The sequence below is a fragment of the Labeo rohita genome, chromosome 10 (assembly GCF_022985175.1).
Source record: "Labeo rohita strain BAU-BD-2019 chromosome 10, IGBB_LRoh.1.0, whole genome shotgun sequence".
NCBI classification, from domain to species: Eukaryota; Metazoa; Chordata; class Actinopteri; order Cypriniformes; family Cyprinidae; genus Labeo; species Labeo rohita.
The window spans coordinates 11,377,098-11,400,559 of NC_066878.1; the positions used below are offsets into that span (position 1 = coordinate 11,377,098).

The following is a 23,462-nucleotide window of genomic DNA, read 5'->3' on the forward strand; positions in this document are numbered from 1 at the left end:
CTGATTTTGGCAAGGTAAAAAGGGTGTTGTTTTACACAACCATTGAGAATTTTTAACGAAAGTATATTATAGACTTTTCATTAAGACCCTAAAGAATCATATCAACTTGTGGAAAATGGGCATCCGATGACCCCTTTAAGGTTTTTGAGGAAAACGATTTTTTTCCATATAGTGGACTTTAATGGGGATCAGCGGGTTGAAGGTCCAAACTGCAGTTTCAATGCAGCTTCAAACGGCTCTACACATTCCCAGTAGGGCTGTCAGAAAAAAAAAGTAGAATTTCAAATATTCGTTGAATTTAAATTAAAAATCGACATTCACTGAAACCAAGCCGTTCACACAGAATGCATTTTTTGCGCATTTTCTAGAGGGACCTATATCACCGTTACACTCGCGTCTCGCACAAGAGAGTCAGATGTTTAGAAAGCCATTTAAAATTATTGTAGTTAAAAAGTAAGTCTCATATATCAAGATGGGTTTCTCCCCATTCCACTGCATCTCATGTTTTAAAATGAAAAAAAGTAAGGTTACTCTTTGTGATTGGTTTTCCGTGCTTTGTATTAAACTATGTATACACAATGCTGTTTTGTTTCTAATTGTTTAAGCAACTTAAATCATTCTGTATGGTTTATTAACATTATTTTAAACATTATGCAATTTTTTCAAAGATAGTCGTGTTATTTAATTATTTGAAGAACCGTGGATTAGTAATATCTCGATGTGCCCTCTTGTGGCCTTAGGAGAGAAGCCAAAAACTTTTTTTCCCTAACTGAAATTATGCCTTCTAAATTAGAATATAATTCACATTTTGATAAGTAGAAAATTCGACAACAGCCCTAGTTCCCAGACGAGGATTAAGGGTCTTATCTAGCAAAACAATCAGTCATCAGTACATTTATATACTTTTTAACAACAAATGCTCATCTTGCACTAGATGTGCAATGCACGTATGACTTCGCACATTACGTAATCACGTTGGAAAGGTCACGTGCGGTTAGTTCTTCGTCTGTGTGCTTCGGTTCAAAAAAGTGGGGTAGAGCAAAAAACTCATTTTCTCCTCCAACTTCAAAATTGTCCAACATCGTTGTTTTACCTTTTTTGTAAAGGGTGTTTGACTTTCTTTGCATGTTCGCTTTGTAAACTGGGTCGACACTTCTTCCTACGTCACATGTGACCTTTCCTACTTGACTACATAATGCGTGAAGTCAAGCTAGTGCAAGACGAGCATTTGTTGTTAAAAAGTATATACATTTTTTCTTTTTCTTTATAAAATGACTGATCATTTAAATCATTTTCATGAAAAAAAAACATGAAAGCTTGTGTATTAGAGGCACATACAGCAATCTACTATAATATTTTGTCTCTTTTTTTTCCCCCGATGACATTAAAAAGAGATTTTTGTATAGCCTTTAAAAAAAATTTGTAATACAATTTAGTCTTGTCTTTTATCGTCAACGATATTGTATGTTGACTTCGCGTATTACGTAATCACGTTGGAAAGGTCACGCACGGTTAGTTCTTCGGTTCAAAAAGGTAGGGTAGGGTGAAAAACTCAACTTCCAACTTTAAAATTTAAAATTTTACCATTTTTGTAAAGGGCATTTGACTTTCTTTGCACGTTCACTTTGTAAACTGGGTCGACACTTCTGCCTACATCACATATGACCTTTCCAACGTGACTAAATAATGCATGAAGTCGAGGTAGTGCAAGACGAGCATTTGTTGTTAAAAAGTATATACATTTTTTTGTTTTTCTTTAGAAAATGACTGATCATTTAAATAAGTTTCATATTTATTTATTTGCTTGTTTGCTTTTAGAATGTTTCAGTTGCATTTATGAGACGGAGGTCATCTATATCTTATTTTAAAAGGACTTTACTTTTTAATTTTCCTTAAAAAAAAAAAATAAATAAATAAATAAATTAAAAAAAAAAAAACGCTGAAGTGATTTCTCCAAGATGTGCTTGGGCCCTTCATTAGAGCAATTAAAATTTCATCAATACAAGACTTTTCGCCAGTGTGCCCTGCGGCATTCTTTCAGATCTTAAAAATTAAATTAAAAAAGTGTCAGACTGAATGCAGCAGCCAATCCTTTTGTATATCAAACCTAATGAGGTATATTTCCATTTGAGTATTTGCACACACACACACACAAGATGCCAAATGGCTATGCGAGCTGTCTACTGTACTTAGATATTAGCTGTGCTGCCATACATGTCTTTTGTTTTGCTCCATTTTCACTCTAGATGTTTGATTTTTTTTGTCCTTTGTACTTTTGTTTCAAATTTAGAAATGCATCGCTTGCATCTAGCTAATGATGCCTGCTGCCTACACGTGAAAGGATTCAAAAGGTTTATACCTTTTTAATTTTCAAGGTATGAGACATTTTCGAGCAAAACTCAAAGGGTACGACTAATTCGCTTTCATAAAAAACAATTCCTTCAGTCGCTGTTCCGCACGGTCTGACTTGAGGCTGTTGTGACTGCAAAAGACACAGATAGCATCTTTCCGGCCATCACAGAAAGCGTCAATGGATTAAAAACAGAGCTCATCAAACATGTAATTAGACTGCAAACAACTCCAGACACAGTGTTAATTACAGAGTGAAGTCTACTGCAGGACAGCTGCTAATACACGCTGACGGCCAGCCAGTACTAACAAAGCTGTCGTCTGAGATGAAATAAACAAGTGCGTATTACAGCATCTGTTGCAGAAGGTTTACTCTTTCAGTCTTCAGGCATTGTTTTTCCACATCTTGTCATGTCTTTTATAGGGGTACAATGCTGTTTTAAAAGGGCTGTTGAAGAGAGAACACTGAATGTTGTACTGATAGTATAAAGTGAAACATTATAATTTTTGTGAGGGATTTGGAAATAAAGTTGGGATATTGCATCACGTTGCCAGATATGTTGAGTTTTCTTAAGTTTCTTTTTTTAAGTTCAACTATGTTCTGCAAAAAAATAAGGCCTACATAATTACTTCTGAGTTTGATCAAAGCCACATTAATGCACAAAACCAGTTAAATTGCAGGAAAATTACAATATTACTTTTAGTGTTCCACATCTGCTACTCAAAAATGCACCATTTGCACTTCCGTAACAAAAAAGGTTTTTTTGAAATATAATGTAATTTGAACATTTTTGAACACAGACATAAAAATGCACTATCTAGACTTAAATTTTTATAATTCATGAATGAAAACATTTTGTAATATGATTTTAATGTACATTTTCCATGGTAATGCAATGTCTGATTTTAAAATGCCTTTAATTCAAAGGATGAATTCTGAGATTTTAAATTTTGAACTGATATATAATTTCTTATGATTTCTAAAACTTGATAGAGAAAAAGGCAATGAAGAAAGTCTTTTGTGACAAAGGTCAGAACTCATATTATGATGTAGATTTTTTTTAAGTTGCACACTTGACATATATTAATCTATTACTTTTCATACATAATTTGTAACACAAAAAATATGGTAAAATATCTATTTAGGAGTCTTAGACCTTTCCGACGATGTATAGTTTGTCATGATTAGATTAGGATTTATTTGTTTTATGGTGAAGTAAACCACAGAGGGGATAGTGACAGTTAAATGGTTAATTTAATAATATATAATTAAATATATAATATAATATATATTTTGAATATAAAATATACATGATATAAAATATAGAATCTAATAATATACAAATATATAACAAAAAATAACAGTAAAATCATCAGGAAAAAAAAAAAAAAAAATCAGATCATCGTGGGTGCTTCCACAATGAAAAACAAACACGTCTGCCAGATTGAAAAATTAAGCAAAAAAAAAAAAAAAGGACAGAAAATGTATCCTTATAACAGAGAAGCTCTGATTTTTTTTAGGATTTGAACTCTTGATATCTGGCAACCGCAAACATGAAAGGTGCATACAGCAGTCTACAATAATATTTTCTCTCCTTTTTTCCCCCGATGAAATTAGAGATTTTTGTGTAGTTTTTAACATTTTTTAAAATATAATTTAGTCTTGTCTTTTATCGTCAACGATATTGTATGTTAATATAGTCACAGTTATCATTTATTGACCTTATTGTCGTCTCATCATTGCATGGAAATAAAAAAAAGGTTATTGCGACTTTTTATCTCACAATTCTGACTTTTTTTCCCCTCAGAATTTCGTGATATAAACTCAAAATTCTGACTTTTTTTCAGAATTGCAAAATATAAACATGGAATTGTGAGTTATAAAGAGAATTGTGAGATATAACCCCACAATTCTGCCTTTTTTCTCAGAATTGCGGGATATAAACACATTTGCATGTTATAAAGTCAGAATTCCAAGATATTAACTCACAATTCAGACTTTTTTTTCTCCGAATTGTGTGATATAAACACGCAATTGCCAGTTATAAAGAGAATTGCGAGATATAACCCCACAATTCTGCCTTTTTTCTCAAAATTGTGTGATATAAAATTGTAATTTAGACTTTTTTCTCAGAAATGCATGATCAACTCACATTTGCATGTTATAAAGTCAGACCTGCGAGATATTAACTCACAATTCTGACTTTTTTCTCAGAATTGCAAGATATAAAATCAGAATTCTGACTATTTTCCTCAGATAGCGTGATATAAACACGGAATTGCGAATTATAAAGAGAACTGCGAGATATAACCCCACAATTCTGCCTTTTTTTCTCAGAATTGTGGGACATAAAATTGTAATTTCGACTTCTTTCTCAGAATTGCATGATAAATTTGCATGCTATAAAGTCAGACCTGTGAGATAACTCACAATTCTGACTTTTTTCTCAGAATTACAAGATATAAAATCATAATTCTGACTTTTTTCTCAAGTTGTGTGATATAAACACACATTTACGTGTTATAAAGTCAAAATTGCAAGATATTAACTCACAATTCCGACTTTTTTTCTCAGAATTACGTGATACAAACCTACAATTCTGAGAAATTAAAGTCTTTTTTATGAGAATTGCCTGATATAAACTCACAATTGTGATAATAAAGTCAGACCTTTGAGATAAAAGCTTGCAATTCTAACTTTTTTTTGCAAACGCAAGTTTGTATCCAGCAATTCTCCCCTTTTTTCCGAAATTGTGAGTTTATATCTTGCAATTCAGACTTTTTCAACACAACCACAACTTTTTGCTCAGAATTGTGAGATATAAACTTGCAACTTGCGAGTTATAAAATGCAATTTTGAGGGGAAAAAAAGACTGATATGTTCTCAGAATTGCGAGTTTATAACTCACATTTCTGACTTTATTTCTCACAATTGTGAGTTTATATCACGCAATTCTGAGAATTGTGAAATATATATATATATATATAAAAAAAGTCCAAACTGTGAGATAAAAAGGCAATTACCTTTTTTTTCATTCAGTGGCAGAAACGGGCTTCATCTCATTTTAGTCATAGGAAAAAGCTTGCCGAAGATTTTTCATCATAGTTTTAACACTAGCATATAAATAATACTAAAGTAACATTTTGAATAATTTAGTTTCATCTGTAATAAGCATTATGCTTGGACACACTGGAACTTGTTCTATATCTTAAGACATTATGTTGCTTTGGAAACCTGTATGAAGATCTTCTTTCATCCATACAAAACACTGTTCTGCGTTCAGTTTTGGACACGGATTGTATCAGATCAGGGGACGTCACGGCCGTTTACGGACCCACGGAAGTGAGGCGTGTCTCCTCTGATTGGATTTTAATGGAAATGAGGGTGAGAGGGTCATCCTTCGGCTATTTCCGATGGGCCGTGTCAAATCCATAAGGATAGTCGAAGGAGATGGAGTCGACACAGCTATCATTTACAATCACCTTCAAAAGACGTAAACACCCTGGAAGAGCGACGCTCATCACTGGTGACTCACTTCAAAACAAAACCAAAAAACTTTTACAGAAGCATTAGACACTTCATTCTCAGGCACTCTGAATTTATGCATAATGAAGAGATGCAAAGGAAAGAGAGAGAGAGGAGATTGTTAGAGGGAATTGACAGAGGTAAGGGGCGGATGAGACAGGCTCATTTACACCACAGAGACGCCAACAACTGCAGCAGGCCACAGATGAAAGACTTTAAAGAAGAATCGATATATTACTGCCACTCCACCAATCCCTCATCAGTATCAAAAATAATTGGGGCTGAACAAACACTGAACCAAAAAAAACAACAACAACAACAGCATCAAAGCCTTCAAACAACAGTCCACAAAATAACAGATTAACAAATAAAACAGAATTAATAAATAAATTATTCACTATACAAAGCTTTGAAACTGTACTGTCTATTGTCCTTTTATTCTATCACTAAATGATCCTCGAATTTCTCTGCGTAAACAAACACACACACTCGCATTAAGTTGCAAGGTGAGCTGCGGAAACAAGTAAAATATCATCCAGTTTAATACAATTTTTAAAAGATTCAAAAACACTATGAGTAATTAAACTCAAAAATCAAAGACTGATAAATGAGGAATGTCAGAACAATGGGTATAAATTGGTAGCTCTCAATTAGTTTAATTAAAAGCAAGATTAGAATAGACTGGCTGTTGTTTTCAAGTTTCTTTAAAGAAAAGCCAAGCAGCTATTGATTTGTTTGTCTGAAAAAACAATCTGAAACTTAATAAGTATATATAATAACAATGTGCAGGATATAATGGCATTACATGATTTGAAAACCATCTGTGTTATTTCAAGATTAATTCTACAGGACTGTGAGAATAAGAGCTGAGCTGTTTTAATGTGCTTGTTTCTTTTGTCATTTTTTATGCGGTGTGACAGTTTCCTAGGTTTCATGATATATATTTTTTTCCTTCTTGAGCACAAGACTAAATTCCAGGGCTAAATATTTGATGGCTAAGAAAACCAAGAAAGTACAAGCACAAGACAAAATATGCATTTGGAAGTATAAAGTAAGCTTAAACACATAAAAATGTTTGGGAAAATTTACAACGAAGTGTAAACAAAATCTAATTACTACATTTTTACATTTTATGCTTTGCAGTTAAATTCTGTATTGTTGGTAACTAAACCAAATATTTCAATTACAGCATCATTTTCAGTCATTGAAATAAAGTTGAAATTAAATAAAACATAAATATTAGATGAAAAATTCAAAGAAAAGGTACACAAAATGAAAAATGGGGCATTGTCAACTAACTCAAAAACATTACTAAAAATAGAATTTATAATAGTATTATAAATAGTGTGTGTGTGTGTGTATAAATTACAAAATCACATACCAAAATTACTTAAACTAAAATTAAAATTAAAATTCAACTACTAGAAAAGTATATAAATAGTACATTTAGTAACAGCACAAATATTGCACAGAGAAAATATTACAAAATAAAATACTCTGTTTTTAGTGTATATTTATTATTAAATTAAATTACTTAATATTTTAATTTACATTTTATGTTGAAGAAATCTAATTACTAATAATTGTTATAATACATAAATATGTGGAATACATAATTTAAATAAAAAATAATTTTTGCACACCATATATAAACTAAAAAAAAAGACAAAAAAATGACAAAAACCAACCTCCCCCCACACACCGAAATTACTTAAAATAACATTAAAATGAAAATTCAAAATATTAATAAATACTAGACAGGATATAAATAAATAATACACTGCTTTAGTGATGACACAGATAAAAATTTGTAAAATATAACAATTTTACAAAATAAAATAAAAAAATACTTAGTTAAAATATGCCTTTATTAAAATTAAATGTATATATTTATTTGAATATACATTTTATGTTACATAAATGTAATTGCTAATAATTGTTATAACAGATAAATATATAGAATACATAATTTTATTGAATTATTTTAAAAATATATGTACTTAAAATACAATTTACAATTTCAGTAGGGTAGCTTGGCTGTATTACTAAATTTAAATTTAGTAGCTTGTACATTTACAAGCTACATTATGAAATTAGCTCCTCTAACAACACTTACATGTGACTAAACAGCTACATACTGCACGTAAAATGAATCATTCTTTCAGCTGTGATAAAAAGCAATAATCTCAAGCAGAATGATAACCAGAAAGTTTTTCACTCTAGTACAGCAGATATTCCATCCCATCACTACCAAGCTATGTAAAAACATTAAAATATCGCCAGCGGCGAAAAGGAACCCGGGAAGAAAAACACAGAAGCAGAGAGGGAACAAAAGGCATACGGCCAGAATCAATAACAAAGATATGACCAAAAATCAATGTTCATTCGCAGAGGTAACCGCCAGACAGGACTATCATTTTGGTGGGTGAGGCATGACTCTTCAGATTCAAACAACAATGATGTGAAATCCCATTACAGAAGAGGGCAACGGAGGGCAGCACTGAGACCTCTAATGGATCAGCGCTGAGAGGTGGCGTAAAGAGAGCCTGTCATCGAAGAGATGAGCAAAAGGGAGAAGAAAGACGAGGGACGGGAGAAATTTCTTAAGGTTCTTATTGTGAGTTAGGCGACACGGATTGAAGATTTACCAAAAAAAAGCTTGTTTGCAAACCGTGAAGTACCGCATTCGAAGCGTGCCACACTTGCCCAGTAATCAAAGTGGATCATAGGTGAACGGCTGTGATGGTTCAGGAAACACCATAGTACCTCTTAGACGTCTTAAGATGCCATTAAGATCCATTAGTGCTCCATTAGCATGTGAAAGCTTGCGGAAAACTCAAGGGCTGTTTGATATTCACAAATGAGAACTAATTGAACAGGACAAGAGTTGGGAATGTGAACAGAATGTATTCAGCTTGGATATTTGGCTCACCTGGAGTAATTGAAGAGCCGACTGCCCCAGAGCGAGTGGTTTCCTCTGGAGCCTCCGTGAAAGAAACAAGAGTCCGTCCCGTCAAAGTAGTTCAGCCCATCTTCTGTGTTGCTGGAGGCGTGACTGTGGACCACGTCTAGAAGAACCGTGATGCCCATGGAGTGTGCGGTATCAACCAGATACTTCAGATCATCAGGAGTGCCGAAGCGGCTGTGGGAAAGAGAATGTGTGTGTTAAGAGGTTGATGGTTATGAGGTGGTTTAAGCTAGTTGATACAGATCTTAAGTGGTAACCGAAAGGTTCTAGGTTAAAAGGTCAAGTTTTGACCCTTTGCAGGGAGCTTGATTGAATCTGCCATTTTGTCTGACAAACAAATTAGACAGGAGAGTAGATTAACTTTGGTGGGCTTAAACTTGAAAAGCTTTCAAATTTAGTCTTTTTTTTAAAAAGAAATTCAAACAATTAATATCATTTTGTGGCTCTTTGATGTGTCATGACAGATCTGTATACCGCCTCAGTTCAAGCGGCAAGTGAACCGATCGTCTCTTCAGCGTTATGATTGGTCAGATCACTTGTCAATCAAACTCCCTAAAAAGAGTTCTTAAGCAAAACATTTAACCAGTTTACTCCACACGGATGGTCCATGCAACTGTATGTTGCTTGGGATAAAAAGGCCAACTGATTAACTAATTAGCGACTTATTGTAAAATTCTACTATTCACATGCTGTGACATTTACCTTTGATGGAAAATCTCAGAAATAATATAACTGAATAGGAGACGTCCTTCATGATTGGGAAACAAAAAACATTTCTTAATAATAATAATAATAAGTAATTCAGTTAATTAATGTAAATGTTAAATGAATATAAATTCAGTAATATAAATGTATGTATAATGTAAATACATCATTACATTATATTATTTTGTCACAATCAGTTGTATTAAAAAATATATTAATACATTCATTTATATCACTATTTAATTAAACATTTACTATTTAATATAAAAACAGTAAATTAAAAATGTACTATTTCATATTAAAATTGTAATATTTTTATATTATTTTATATTAAAAAGATAAAAAAAACTATTTAATATACTACTATTAAATATATTAATATTAATATACTACTTTAAAAAAAAATCTAATATTTTGTTCAAGTTTGTTAATGTTGTTAACTACTAGTATGCTGTATATTGGTTATTAAATTATAATGTACTTACAAACTTAAATAATTAGTTTGGATTGTTTTTGAAAGAAGTCCCTTATGATAAAAACAAATATTTTGAAATATTATTACAATTGAAAATTACACTTCTATTTTGATAGATGTAATTTATTACTATGTTTTTTGGCAGATACATATTATTATATTTCTTATATTTATATTATTATATTAAAATATTACTATAAATATTAGATATGTAAATGAAGAGTTTATTTGTTAAAACAGATAACTCATGTTTTTTTTTTATCTTTTTTTTTTTTTTTTTTACTGGTTACACTACACTTTTTTTAAGGTCCAATTCTCACTATTAATAAACCATTAACTACAACTTTTGCATCAATAAATTCCTAATTTACTGCTTATTAACAGTTAGCAAGGTAGTTACTAAATATGTTTACGCAGAATATGTGCTTTATAAGTATAATAAACAGCCAATGTGTTTATAATAAACATGCTAATAAGCAACTAGTTAATAATGAGAATCGTTCCTACTTAATCAAAATAACTCAACTGCAGTTTGACTGAGATTAATTGGAATGCACAATGAAAAAACATGATTTTTGAAAATGAATAAAAACAGAGTTATCTGTTTTTGCAAATTAACTCTTTAAATATATAGAACATATTTATATTTATATTATTCAAATAGAATTACAATATATGTTCCTCAAAAGTACTAATTAAAGAACCCAAGAAACAGAATCAGAACCATTTTTTATGATGAAAATATTGCACTTAGTAGTGGAAATATTTATACCAACTACCTTAGCCATCAATGCCTGTACTACACGGAAAAACAACGTTGATTATCACCTAATGACATTTTGTGATTTATATGTTGCTTGCAAAATACAAGAATACATTATTTTAAACAGCCATCAATGTCAAAAACATGAATTTTGCATGCATAATAATCAATTAACGGCATCTACCTACTAACTTACTGGTAAGTCTAATCAAACCACGGCTAAAGAACCTCCTACAGAATGAAAAAAAACAAGTAGATTCTGGATTCTAAAATCACAAAGCAAATACTCACTCCAAACTCCCATCATGCCCAGCGCTGTATCTACTCCACGGGGTTAAAAGATACCAGGACAAAGAACAAGTAAAGTGAGAAGAGAGCTAATGATATTCCAAGTCACCTCCCTTGCTCGCTCCCTCCACCCGGCAGAAAGAGGAATAGGTCTTAAATGTGCATGAGTGATCAATCATGAGTGAAATTACTCTGTATACATTGCACTTTATCTGGACTGGTCCACCAGTGCCGGCCGCCTCAGCCAGCCAAAGCCAAATAAAGATTCCCAATGACTCTGTCATATCTTATTAGGGTGAGGGAGTTGCTCACTCCCCACATTCAAAGATGCAATTTTCTTTCATGAGAGTTTATTTATTTTGGAGACCCAATTCTGTTTTTTACTATTGTTATTTATCGGGGCTTTCTTCTATTTGGGGATTAGCGGCAAATGTGTTTACAGTAAGATTACTGTCCTTGACAGAGGACCTCATCCTGATTTAAAGACTGGAATTACTGCTGCATGGGCTGAGAGACAACCCCACCAAACCCTCAGCTCTAAAGGAAAATGAAAAGCATTTAGATACTGTCACACGCTCAGTCTACCAGGCCTTGTAGATATAGCGCTAATAAATAAAATGTGACCAGGGCACAGCATGCTAATGCGTTTTGGTGAAGGAGAAGTCCATGTTCTTGCCATATCCGGAACAACTAGATCTGAAGTCCCGAGGTGAATATAATTTCCTTCGGGACGAAGGTGTTAACCTTCATTCTTAAAAATACAATGCATAACCGCCTTGGCGACTTTAAGGCTGTTAGTCGTCCGACAGCTTCAAGAGGGAAATGCAAACGTATCCTGTACAGAAGCAATCGTGTTTTAATCTATAGCGCTGACCATGTTTTGAGGATGATGCTGAACGCACAATGACAAAAGATATGGGAAGATTTTGCTATTGATTATCCATAGCATTGTTCTAACCAACCACTCATTTTTGGGTTGTGACCCACCAGTTAAGACTCCTGTCAAACACTGCTACAGTGACTATATATTTTACGTAACAATAAACCTTTGGTTTGGAGGTCTTCCCTCAAGACTAAAATTATTTTGTAGCACCCAAACACAAATGAAACAATATAGCTGCAAGCAGCGATTACCAGGGTTCACGTGCTGTAAGGCATTTATCCACATATGAAAAAAGACATTATTTGGCAATCCTGTAACCAGCAAACTTATTTTACCATATTATGGTAATTTACCATAGAAATATTATGTTTGTTAATGTTTATGACTGTTATAGCACTAGCTGTGGTCCGATCTCCTTAAAACTTTGTATGATTGTTATAATCACCTGTCACGTGTGCTTAGGTTTTGTGAAGTTTTGAGTTTTCCTTTAGGCTTTATGGGATTTGGGGTAAGTCTGGACAGGCCCCCTTTCCAAATTACCCTGTTATAGCTTCCCAAAGGGTAAATTTCACTTTTTTATATACTTATTGACCTAGAAAGTCCAGAGAATTGTACCACAGTGTTGTTTTTCCAAACCTAGGACTAGTACACAAAATTATTTCATTTTATTTTTTTTTTTACATCTTCTCGATCATTTAACAAACAATTGAATTGACAGCAGTGGTTCTAGAGGCAAAGTTGTCCAGAATGAGGAGATCTAACATATGATACGAACATTGTGTATATGTGCGGAAAACCGAACAATACAATTGTACAATTGTTTACAACCATGAAAAATTGGCCTAGAGAGTCCAGAGAATTGTACCAGTGGCGGCTACTGGTCTGTCAAATAGGGGAAGCTCATTTTCGGCCTACATCGTAAAATTGTCTATTTATTTATTCACAAGAATGTGCCTTATTGTCATAAGTAAGTCACAATGCAAACAATCGTAAAAAAAAAAGCTTTAGTTTTATTATGCAAAATATGATGTATTTTTCTTTTAGTCAGATGCTACTATATAGTATAAATATTTTGCAATTTAAATAAGGTTATTATGGAGATTTATTTATTTATTTCTAAAGTATTTTAATAGAAATATAAGGTTTCATTATGTTATGTTAAAATTTTTCAAGATTACTATATATATATATATATATATATATATATATATATATATATATATTTATATTAATTTATAGTCATCCTTCATGTTAATATTTAATGTAGTAATCTATATATATATATTGATTACTACATTAAATATTAACATGAATGAATGAATGAACGATCTAAAAAAAATATTAAACTCTGTAAAAGTGAAACAAGGAATGTGGTGTATAATTGTGTGAAATGTATGATGAAAATCAAGCAATTTCGCCAAGCAAATATAAAGAAATAGGTTGCAGCAGTTTTATTTCGACTGAACTTGAGAAATCCACGATGGGACTGAGCGCGAATAGCTTCAGTGATTCCTTATAGTACAAAATCGCTGTCAGTCAAAAGGAGATGCAATCTTTCGACAGACCCTCCAATCATCACGCAGAAGCTCGGAGTCCAGGCCAGCCCACTCCTCATTTGCTCCTCATTCACCCCCAGAGACGCTGAGCGTCCGTGGGCGGGACATAATCGCAGCGTTTATCCAATGACCGTCTAGTTTCAAAGCACTGAAAAAAAACGTTCAAAGCAGCCGCATTGAAGTCAATGGACGCTGGGCTTCAACGGGGAAATGCGCTGTGACGCTACGGGAATGTATGAGAAGAAAATCAAGTCAGCCGACCTGCTATATCTAACTGATTCTGAACGAACTCGTCTTTGAGATGAACGTTTTCTAACGCATTTTTAGTCAATAAAATGTTAATACAATAGTACATAATTTGACCATTAATTTTGTGACATTATAGGGGAAGCTGAGCTTCCCTTGCAGTCTTAAAGAAATCGCCACTGAATTGTACCACAGTGTTTTTTCCCCAAACCTAGGACTAGTACGCAAAAGTATTATTATTTTATTTTTTTACATCTTCTCAATCATTTAACAAAAAATGTAATTGACAGCAGTGGTTCTAGAGGCAAAGTTGCTTAGAATGACGAGTTCTACCATATGATATGAATACACGATATGTACGAAAAACCATACAATGTACAATTGTTAACGACTATGAAAATGTGATATTGTCCCCCAGTGGCCAATTTCTTTCAAATTTCTCACAGACCTTTTGGGCCATGAGTCAAACAGGCCCACCAAGTATCATTCCGATCGGCCTCTGTTAACCTTGTCTAATAGGTGCTCAAACTTCATCAGCCAGTGGCCGCCATGTTTTTTTTTTTTTTTTTTTATACGCAAATGTCCTTATAGACACTTGTGGCACTTTGGACCAAGACCGTGCACAGCGATTTTCATATTGATAGGACAAATGGTTGCATAGTTATAGCAATTTTTATGTTTTCCCCCCTCTTATAGCGACACCAAGTGGTTAAACTCTGCAAATTTTTTCATGCGACCTCAGATTGAGCTCTTACATAGGCGTTCTGAGTTTGGCGATGGTATCTCATTCTGTTTAGGAGTTAAAGGCATTTTACTAAAAGTGGACCCGCCCCTTTCGAACGTTTTGGCTCCCCTTTGCGATTTTAAATATATTGAGTCATCCACTGAAGAGTTTGATTTTGCTCACACAGGCTACTTTTATATTAAAGAGGTATCTCATGATGAAGTTGAAAAAGTGATTGCAAATATGAGAAATTCCATGTCTAAGGACTTTTATAACATTAATGCTGAATTAATCAAGAGATATCAAAGTTGTCTGTTGGAGCCAATTACTTATTTAATAAATTTGTCAATACAAACAAAAACATTCCCAGAGATTTGGAAAACGACAATAATTACACCTGTCTGTAAATCAGGAGATAAGGAGGTAGTTAGTAATTCTAGGCCTATCGCTATTCTACCTGTAGTTTCAAAAGTTTCGGAGAAGATTGTTGCCGAGCAATTAATGGAACATTTAGAGTCTAACCAGTTGCTTCATCCACAGCAGTTTGGATTTAGAGACAAATATTCCACTGAATTAGCTAATTGTTATTTGCTGGAAAAAAGTAAAAGTTTCATTGGATAAAGGAAATGTTGTAGGGGCAGTGTTTCTGGACCTAAAGAATGCCTTTGACACTGTTAATCACAGTATTTTATTAAATAAATTAAATCAGTTTAAAATGTCATCAGAAGCTTTACAGTGGTTTGGGTCTTATTTGGGTGGGAAACAGCAATGTGTTAGGGTCAATGGGGCGAAGTCATTTGTTTGTGTTAACAACATGGGAGTACCGCAAAAGTCTGTACTTGGTCCATTGGTGTTTACAGTGTATATAAATTACCTACCTAATTGCTGTCCAGGTGTCAACTACCAGTTGTATGCAGTTATTCATGTGTCTGCTAAAACACCTAACCTGGCAGGTGAGCACCTGATTCAGGCATTGCAGAATCTTTCTAGATGGCTTGAGTTGTTTCATTTAACTCTTAATGTCAAGAAAACAGTTTCCATATGCTTCTCCATACGAAATAGGCCTGTAAGGGATGTTTTTGAGGTGCAAATCAAAAATGAAGTAATTGAAGTAGTGAATGAAGTTTGGTATCTTGGCATAATTCTGGATAAGAATTTAAAATTTGACAGTCAAGTTAAGAATATTTGTAAGAAGGTCAAACCTAGGTCAAATCTAAATTGTTTAAATTTATTAATAGGGATTTGTCATGTCAAACTGCAAAATTGTACATGCATGCAATGATATTTTCATTTATCATATTGTATTACATCATGGTCGCAAGCCTTTTTAACTACACTGAAGCCTATTGTTTCAATATACAAACAGGCAATAAAAGTTATGGACCAGAAACCTATGCGATGGCATCATTGCTGGCATCAATGTTCTACAAAAGCATAACCTTCTTAGTTTTGATAGCTTCATTGATTTTAATTATCTTAAATTGTTTTTTAAATGTTTGAAGAATCATGCATCACTGCTGTTTTCCAAATTAATCAGTAGACGTCAGACCTCTCAAAGGGCAAACACACAAGCCAGTATTAGTGGTAATTGTCTTGTTCCTAAATATAAGACCTCTTTTGGTCAGTCTGTTTTTTCGGTGAAGGGTGCAAAACTCTGGAATGCTTTACCTACAAATTTAAAATCAGAAAATAACGGCAATGCTTTTAATAGAGGACTTAAACGATGGTTAAACAACAGTGTTTACATAAATAGTCTACTGTCAGGTTATTGTTTGATCAAGTTGCCTTTGCTTCATAGCTTATGTATGTAATTATGTTTTTTCTTTTCTTCCTTTCGTCTATTGTTATTGTTATTTTGGTGTTACTATTACTTTTTGTGTATTGTAATTATTATTATTGTTTTTTTGCTAAAACACTTGAGCAAATGCATATGGTTTGTCCAATGTAATTGTGATGTCCATGTCAAATAAAATCAATTAAATGAAATATACATTCAAACCTCTTAGGTCATGCATTAAATGCAAGTCGGTCTAGATAAAAGTATCTGCCAAATGCACAAATGTAAATGTACCTGGAAGCTGCAAAGAAGTTAGTGACTTGATAGCCGAAGCTTGCATAGTAGGCATGTTCCATGATTGCCATGAGCTGGATACAGTTGTATCCTGAGAGGAAAAAACAAGGGGAAAAAAGTGTAGGAAGTTAAAAGCATCTTAAATCAGTTTTACAGTCAAAAGACTTTCAACAAAACAAGATCTTCAAAGTAAAACACATCTAAGACGTGATCTTTGTGCAAGTTGTTATCTTAACAATATGGCTTAATTTCAAATGCTGCGACATCCACGCTGGAAAATGTAAATGAATTAAAACATAATTAAACATTAGTGAAACCAAAGCATAGGATTAAATGTCAACTGCAGCATGATCTGAATCTTCAATCACAAAACGGCAGCATGATAAATTACAATTAAGTTAATATTTTTCATGACAAGAATATCAGCATAAACACTTTCTGTGAATAATAAGCCTGTGATAAAATTGTATTGATAGATTTTGATAAATAACATCAAAGAGGTGTCAAAGTTTGAGGTGTTTTAGTCTCCTTCAGGATCTGGTTCTGGTCTTGAGGCCTAAGTTCACCTCCAAGTAACTACTGTAAAGTATATCTTATAGTTCCAGACCTTTGTTCATCTTTGGAACATAAATTTTGAGCTTTCTGACCCTGCATAGACAGCAATGACATGTTCAAGGCCCAGAAAGGTCTATGTACACTGTAAAAAATAAAAAAACACAATTTGTTGAGTCAGCTTAAAATAATTTGTTACCCTGCTGCCTTAAAATTTTAAGTTCAGTCAACTAAAATAAGTTTAGTCAACTTGAAATGTTAAGTTGTACTAAGTAACAACTTAGATATTTGTGTTTGCTAAACTTAACAGATGGGTCCGTAAAATTTTAAGTTGATTCAACTCAAATATCTAAGCTGTCACTTAGTATAATTTAACATTTCAAGTTGAATAAACTGTTTTTGAGTTGACTGAACTTAAAATTTTAAGGCAGCCAGATTACAAATTATTTTAAGTTGACTCAACAAATTGTTTTTTACAGTGTAGGGTCAGAAAGCTTTCAGATTTCATCAAAAATATCTTAATTTGTGTTTTGAAGATTAACAAAGGTCTTACAGGTTTGGAACCACATGAGGGTGAGTAATTAATGACATACTTTTCATTTTTTACATGAAGTAAATTAGAAAATTGACCATTTTTATTGGTATTTTTGTGGGTTTTTAAAAGCAAATGTTGATTTAACAGAACTAATAGGTTGTTTTTCTATCTGAATTGTCATTACTTTTAATTGTGTGTTGCAATTAGTCTTGGACAGTGAACTGAGGTGAAACAATAATTACTAAAAAGCTTTTTTCGATTTCAGTTCACTCAATCTTGCTCTACTGCGTCCCCAACAAAGGCCATTTTGACATTTTTACGAGTCCTTTTACAAAAACAATACCACAAGGCCAATTCCAGGATTCATCAGACTGCTGTGAGTCCAGACACACATATTACCACCCTCCTTTAACAAGTATAACTAAAGCATTTGTCATAGATTAAAACTGAAATCCTACCCAGGTGCTTTGAGCACCGTCTGTGATCTTCCAACTGAACATTACCACAGTGTTTGATGCTTGAGAACGGCACCAAAATATTTCAGATTTCATGACGTGTGTTCATCATATCAAAGGGAAAGGTATTGGTAGTGCTAAAAACTTCTTACAAACACCTACAGCGGCAAAATAACATATTAGAATGATTTCTGAAGGATCATGTGACACTAAAAACTGGAAAATGGCTGCTAAAAATACATTGAAATAGTAATGATATTTCACAGTATTAGTGTTTTAATGACATTTTCCAAATATCTTCTTTTGTGAAAGTTATACAGAGTCTGAGGGTGAGTAATGGCTGAAATTTCATTCTATAGGCTAAAAATATTATCTTAAAAACACAAGTGATCATCAAGAACAGCATTTTTTTTGGATAGAGATGTGTTATCACTTGTATATCTTGCAGTAGTCGTGACTGTACCTCAGTCGTCTGAGAAGCTAACCATTGTTTGCGCTCTCACAGCGTAGTGCTAAATAAGCTAGACTTGGCTTCCTCTGCTTCTGTGATACTTGCGTTTAGCTCCTTTTGTTTGTCAATCACTTTTTCATGTGGATGTTGATTAAATCACAGTACAAAGGATGCTTTTGTGTTCCGCTCATCTGACTCAGTCCTTCCTCCATCGCAAAATCTGTTATCAATGGATATAAACATCAGACCTGTCAAGTAACATTTTATCATGAAGTACAAAACAAAAAAAATCCAGATAACTCAAGGACAGGCCATATGTAACACATAATAATTTGACAATGTTATTTTCCAAATAGACAATTTCCTTTCACTACATTTATTTTGATTTTCAGTGTTTTTTAAGCACTTGAGAAGACTTTGAGTACTGTAACTTCATTTTTTTTTTTATATTAAAACTCCACATGTATTCCTTTGCAACTAGAAAATTACTAGAAATAATTTCCTTGATTAATTTTTTTCGGGGAAAAATAAGACATGAAAGGATTTAAGGGCAAAATAAGGGCACCACCATTTCTAAAGCTAGTGCCAAAAAGCTCTTCCATTAGGAGACAAAGTGCAGCTTTGCTTTTGTTGGCTTCTGGAGGGTTGAGGAGCACATTAACTGAGGCACAGAACCCCGGGGAGTGCGCTGATCATGAGAGAGAGAGCAGTCAGAGAAGCCACAATGACTCACTATTTTAACACCCATTTAAAAGGTGAAAAATAATTTTACGCTAACTAACTCCCTGCTTACAAACAGATTTGCTCCAGGCAAAGGTTAACGCTTCAGCCCTCGAGAAAACAAACAACAGAAGGTTATGTTTTATGGATCAGACCAATGCAATGAACACTAATGTTTAAGGTACCTTCTGAAATCCCCACAGCTCAAAAAACCTCATTTGGAACCTTCTGACATCGTAATTGTAGGCTGGCTTCCTCTCAGGCTTCCATGTCAAAAGCTCTGTAAGGGAACAATCATGGGAAACGGCTCTCCGTGCGGTAATGGAATCACTCGAGGCGGCAGCTGTTCTCACATCTGCTAACTAAACTTAACAGTTCCGCTTGCAACGGTTAGCGTGATATTCCACATGGAACTGCTTGGCGTCTGCCTCTTTTGTTTCATTTGTGCCACTGTATACTGTATGCATGGTCTTTTTAGCTGGCATCTTGAGCTGTTTTCTTAGAGCTACGCTCTATAGGTTTTCTTAGGGGATGCAAGGGAGTCAGCAGTGGTGTATAAAGTACCTGAAAGTCATACTTAAGTAAAAGTACAGATATCCTACCAGAAAATTACTTTGGTAGAAGTTTAAGTCACTGTTTACAAAATTACTTGAGTAAAAGTCTTAAAGTATGTGATATTTATTGTACTTAAGTATGTTTAAGATTAAAAAATACTTTTCGTACTTAAGTATTGAAAGTAAAAGTACAAGTAAATGCAAAATGGAAAAGAAGCAAATGAATATATATAAAATGTTCATACACAGCTTGAGTATAGCAAGATTGTGTTTGGTTTTAATTCTGTCTTCCATGCTGTATTTTTGGGTAAGAATAAGAAGCACTTCATCCGGTATTTAGTGTCTTTCATTTCAACATAAGAAAACATTTCTGGAATCCGCATCTGAAATAGCATTTAGATGTACACTGACCAAAATTATAAATGCGAAAAACCAGTCAGTATCTGGTGTGACCACCATTTGCCTCACGCAGTGCAAAACATCTCCTTCACATAGAGTTGATCAGGTTGTTAATTGTGGCCTGTGGAATGTTGGTCTACTCCTCTTGAATGGCTGTGCGAAGTTGCTGTATATTGGCAGGAACTTGTACACGCTGTCGTATACACCGATCCAGAGCATCCCAAACATGCTTGGGTGACATGTTTGGTGAGTATGCTGGCCATGCAAGAACTGGGATGTTTTCAGCTTCCAGGAATTGTGTACAGATCCTTGCAACATGCGGCCGTGCATTATCATGCTGCAACATGAGGTGATGGTCGTGGATGAATGGCACAACAATGAGGCTCAGGATCTCGTCACGGTATCGTCAAGATGCCATCAATAAAATGCACCTGTGTTCGTTGTCCATAACATACGGTTGCCCATACCATAACCCCACCGCCACCATAGGCCACTCGATCCACAACGTTGACATCAGCAAACCGCTCACCCACACAACGCCATACACGCTGTCTGTAATCTGCCCTCTACAGTGAAAACCGGGATTCATCCGTGAAGAGAACACCTCTCCAAAGTGTCAGACGCCATCGAATGTGAGCATTTGCCCACTCAAGTCGGTTACGACGACGAACTGCGGTCAGGTCGAGACCCTGATGAGGACGACGAGCGTGCAGATGAACTTCCCTGAAACGGTTTCTGACAGTTTGTGCAGAAATTCTTTGGTTATGCAAACCGATTGTTGCAGCAGCTGTCCGGGTGGCTGGTCTCAGGCGATCTTGGAGGTGAAGATGCTGGATGTGGAGGCCCTGGGCTGGTGTGGTTACATGTGGTCTGCGGATGTGAGGCCAGTTGGATGTACTGCCAAATTCTCTGAAACGCCTTTGGAGATGGCTTATGGTAGAGAAATGAACATTCAGTTCACGGGCAACAGCTCTGGTGGACATTCCTGCAGTCAGCATGCCAACTGCACACTCCCTCAAAACCTGCGACATCTGTGGCATTGTGCTGTGTGATAAAACTGCACATTATAGAGTGGCCTTTTATTGTGGCCAGCCTAAGGCACACCTGTGCAATAATCATGCTGTCTAATCAGCATCTTGATATGCCACACCTGTGAGGTGGATGGATTATCTCGGAGAAGTGCTCACTAACACAGATTTGTGAACAATATTTGAGAGAAATAGGCCTTATGTGTACATAGAAAAAGTCTTAGATCTTTGAGTTCAGCTCATGAAAAATGGGGGCAAAAACAAAAGTGTTGCGTTTATAATTTTGGTCAGTGTATTTACAGTTTAATGTATCTCAGAGGGGACATGGATGCATTTAAACTGCTGTTGCAGATTTGTTTTGTTTTTAACATAAAACATTGAATAGGCTACTAATATTTGAAATAATTTAGGACATGAAAAAAATAGTCAAAATATGAAATTAAAACCACGAGTAGGTGGCAGTAAGTGACTCTTAATGAGTGAGTCATTTAGATTCAACCGATTCATACAAATGGATTTATTCTGGAACAAAGTATTTGACTGTCTTAAATGAGTAAATCACTGAATCAGTTTTATCAACCAATTCATTCAAAAAGTGGATTCATTCAATAAGTAAACACCGTCCATTGCTCAGAGATGCAAAACAGTGCTGCAATCTTTGTTTGGAACTATTTTCTTTGGCAAAATTAATCAAAAACAAGCAATAAAATGTAAGTCACTTATTGCTTTACTGAACTTGTATAAAATGATTATTAAATGTGTTATGCTGACATCTGCAGAAAAAAACAGTCTCTTTGTGTGCTATAGATTAAGTTAACTATATTAAGTTATATAAATAAAGCACACAGAAGCATTTTTGCTGTTTACGATGCCTGGAATTTTGAGTTTTAATAGACTAATAAATCAACGCGCATGCACTCTGTGTGCGATTTAGTGATATAGCCTACTCAATAATATCAGATCGCACATCATTACAACAACACTTGTTATAACACCGTATTATCGCAGAAGATATACTGTATATCACACACCCCAGACACAACAAAATGAATCTTCTGTGGTTGTGCGCGCACTTGTTTGCACCACTGATTTGTCAAACCTGCTTTCCCGCAGCCCGTGTTCTTCTGACTTTTGACTATTTTGTAGTAAGTAACGAACATGCTTTGGGGAAATATATTGCCCTGCATGGTAAAAAAAAAAAGCATATGCTGGTAGGTATGTTTTAAACCAGCAAAGGACCAGCAAAAACCAGCAAAGGACCAGCATAAACCAGCTAAGGACCAGCTTAAACCAGCATCAAAACATACCTAACCAGCATCCCAGCATCAAAACATACCTACCAGCATATGCTGTTGTAATTAGCAAATGTAGTCGAGTAAAAGTAAAAGTTGGCTGAAATATAAAAACTCAAGTAAAGTACAGATACTCCCAAAAAATACTCAAGTACTATTATTACTTTGTTACATTACACCACTGGGAGTCAGTGCTTTCTCAAAAAAATGAGGATGACAAAAAACAAAAAAATCATAAATTTTTTATTTTATGCCAAAAATTATTATGTTAAGTAAAGATCATGTTTCATGAAGATATTTTTTAATTTTCCTACTGTAAATAAATCAAAACTTACATTTTTGGACAAATTTAAAGGTGATTTTCTAAATATTGTGATTTTCTTGCACCCTCAGATTACAGATATTCATATAGTTGTATTATGGCCAAATATTATCCTATCCTAACAAACCACACATCAATGGAAAGCATATTTATTCAGCTTTCAAATGATGAATACATCGCATTTTTTAAAAAATTTACCCTTATGACTAGTTTTGTGGTCCAGAGTCACATATAAGATTAAATAGTGTGATATTGCATTTATAAAACAGTTCGACGACACACGTGTAAATGCATAAGAAACAACAACGTGTCTGTAAAAACCTTTTTTTTTGCGCTAACTACTACCTACTGCCATGAATTCAAATCTCAAGCTGATAGTTTAACGGCTGAGCCCAAGCCTCTGCTACCAATTCGAAAACATCACTTTATATATAGTAACGAAGGAACATTTAGTTGCTTTATTGAAAGCTTACTGTATTAAAAGCTCACTGTATTATGTAGATAAAATTTATATTTATAAAATTACAGTGGGTTTCCAACTTTTCTCATATTTTGAAAGACATATTGACCTTGACATACAGTCACGCTGAATTACGTGAC

General features: G+C 34.1%; 1 protein-coding gene across 1 annotated transcript in view; it reads right to left on the reverse strand.

The window, feature by feature from the left end:
- Window positions 1-23,462, reverse strand: part of gbe1a (glucan (1,4-alpha-), branching enzyme 1a) — a 248,270-nt gene that overhangs the window by 170,930 nt on the left and 53,878 nt on the right. The window contains exons 6-7 of the mRNA XM_051121339.1: window positions 16,555-16,645; window positions 8,808-9,017 (exon numbers count right to left, since the gene is read on the reverse strand). Coding sequence (XP_050977296.1) covers window positions 8,808-9,017; window positions 16,555-16,645 — 301 coding nt within the window. The remainder of the gene's footprint in view (window positions 1-8,807; window positions 9,018-16,554; window positions 16,646-23,462) is intronic.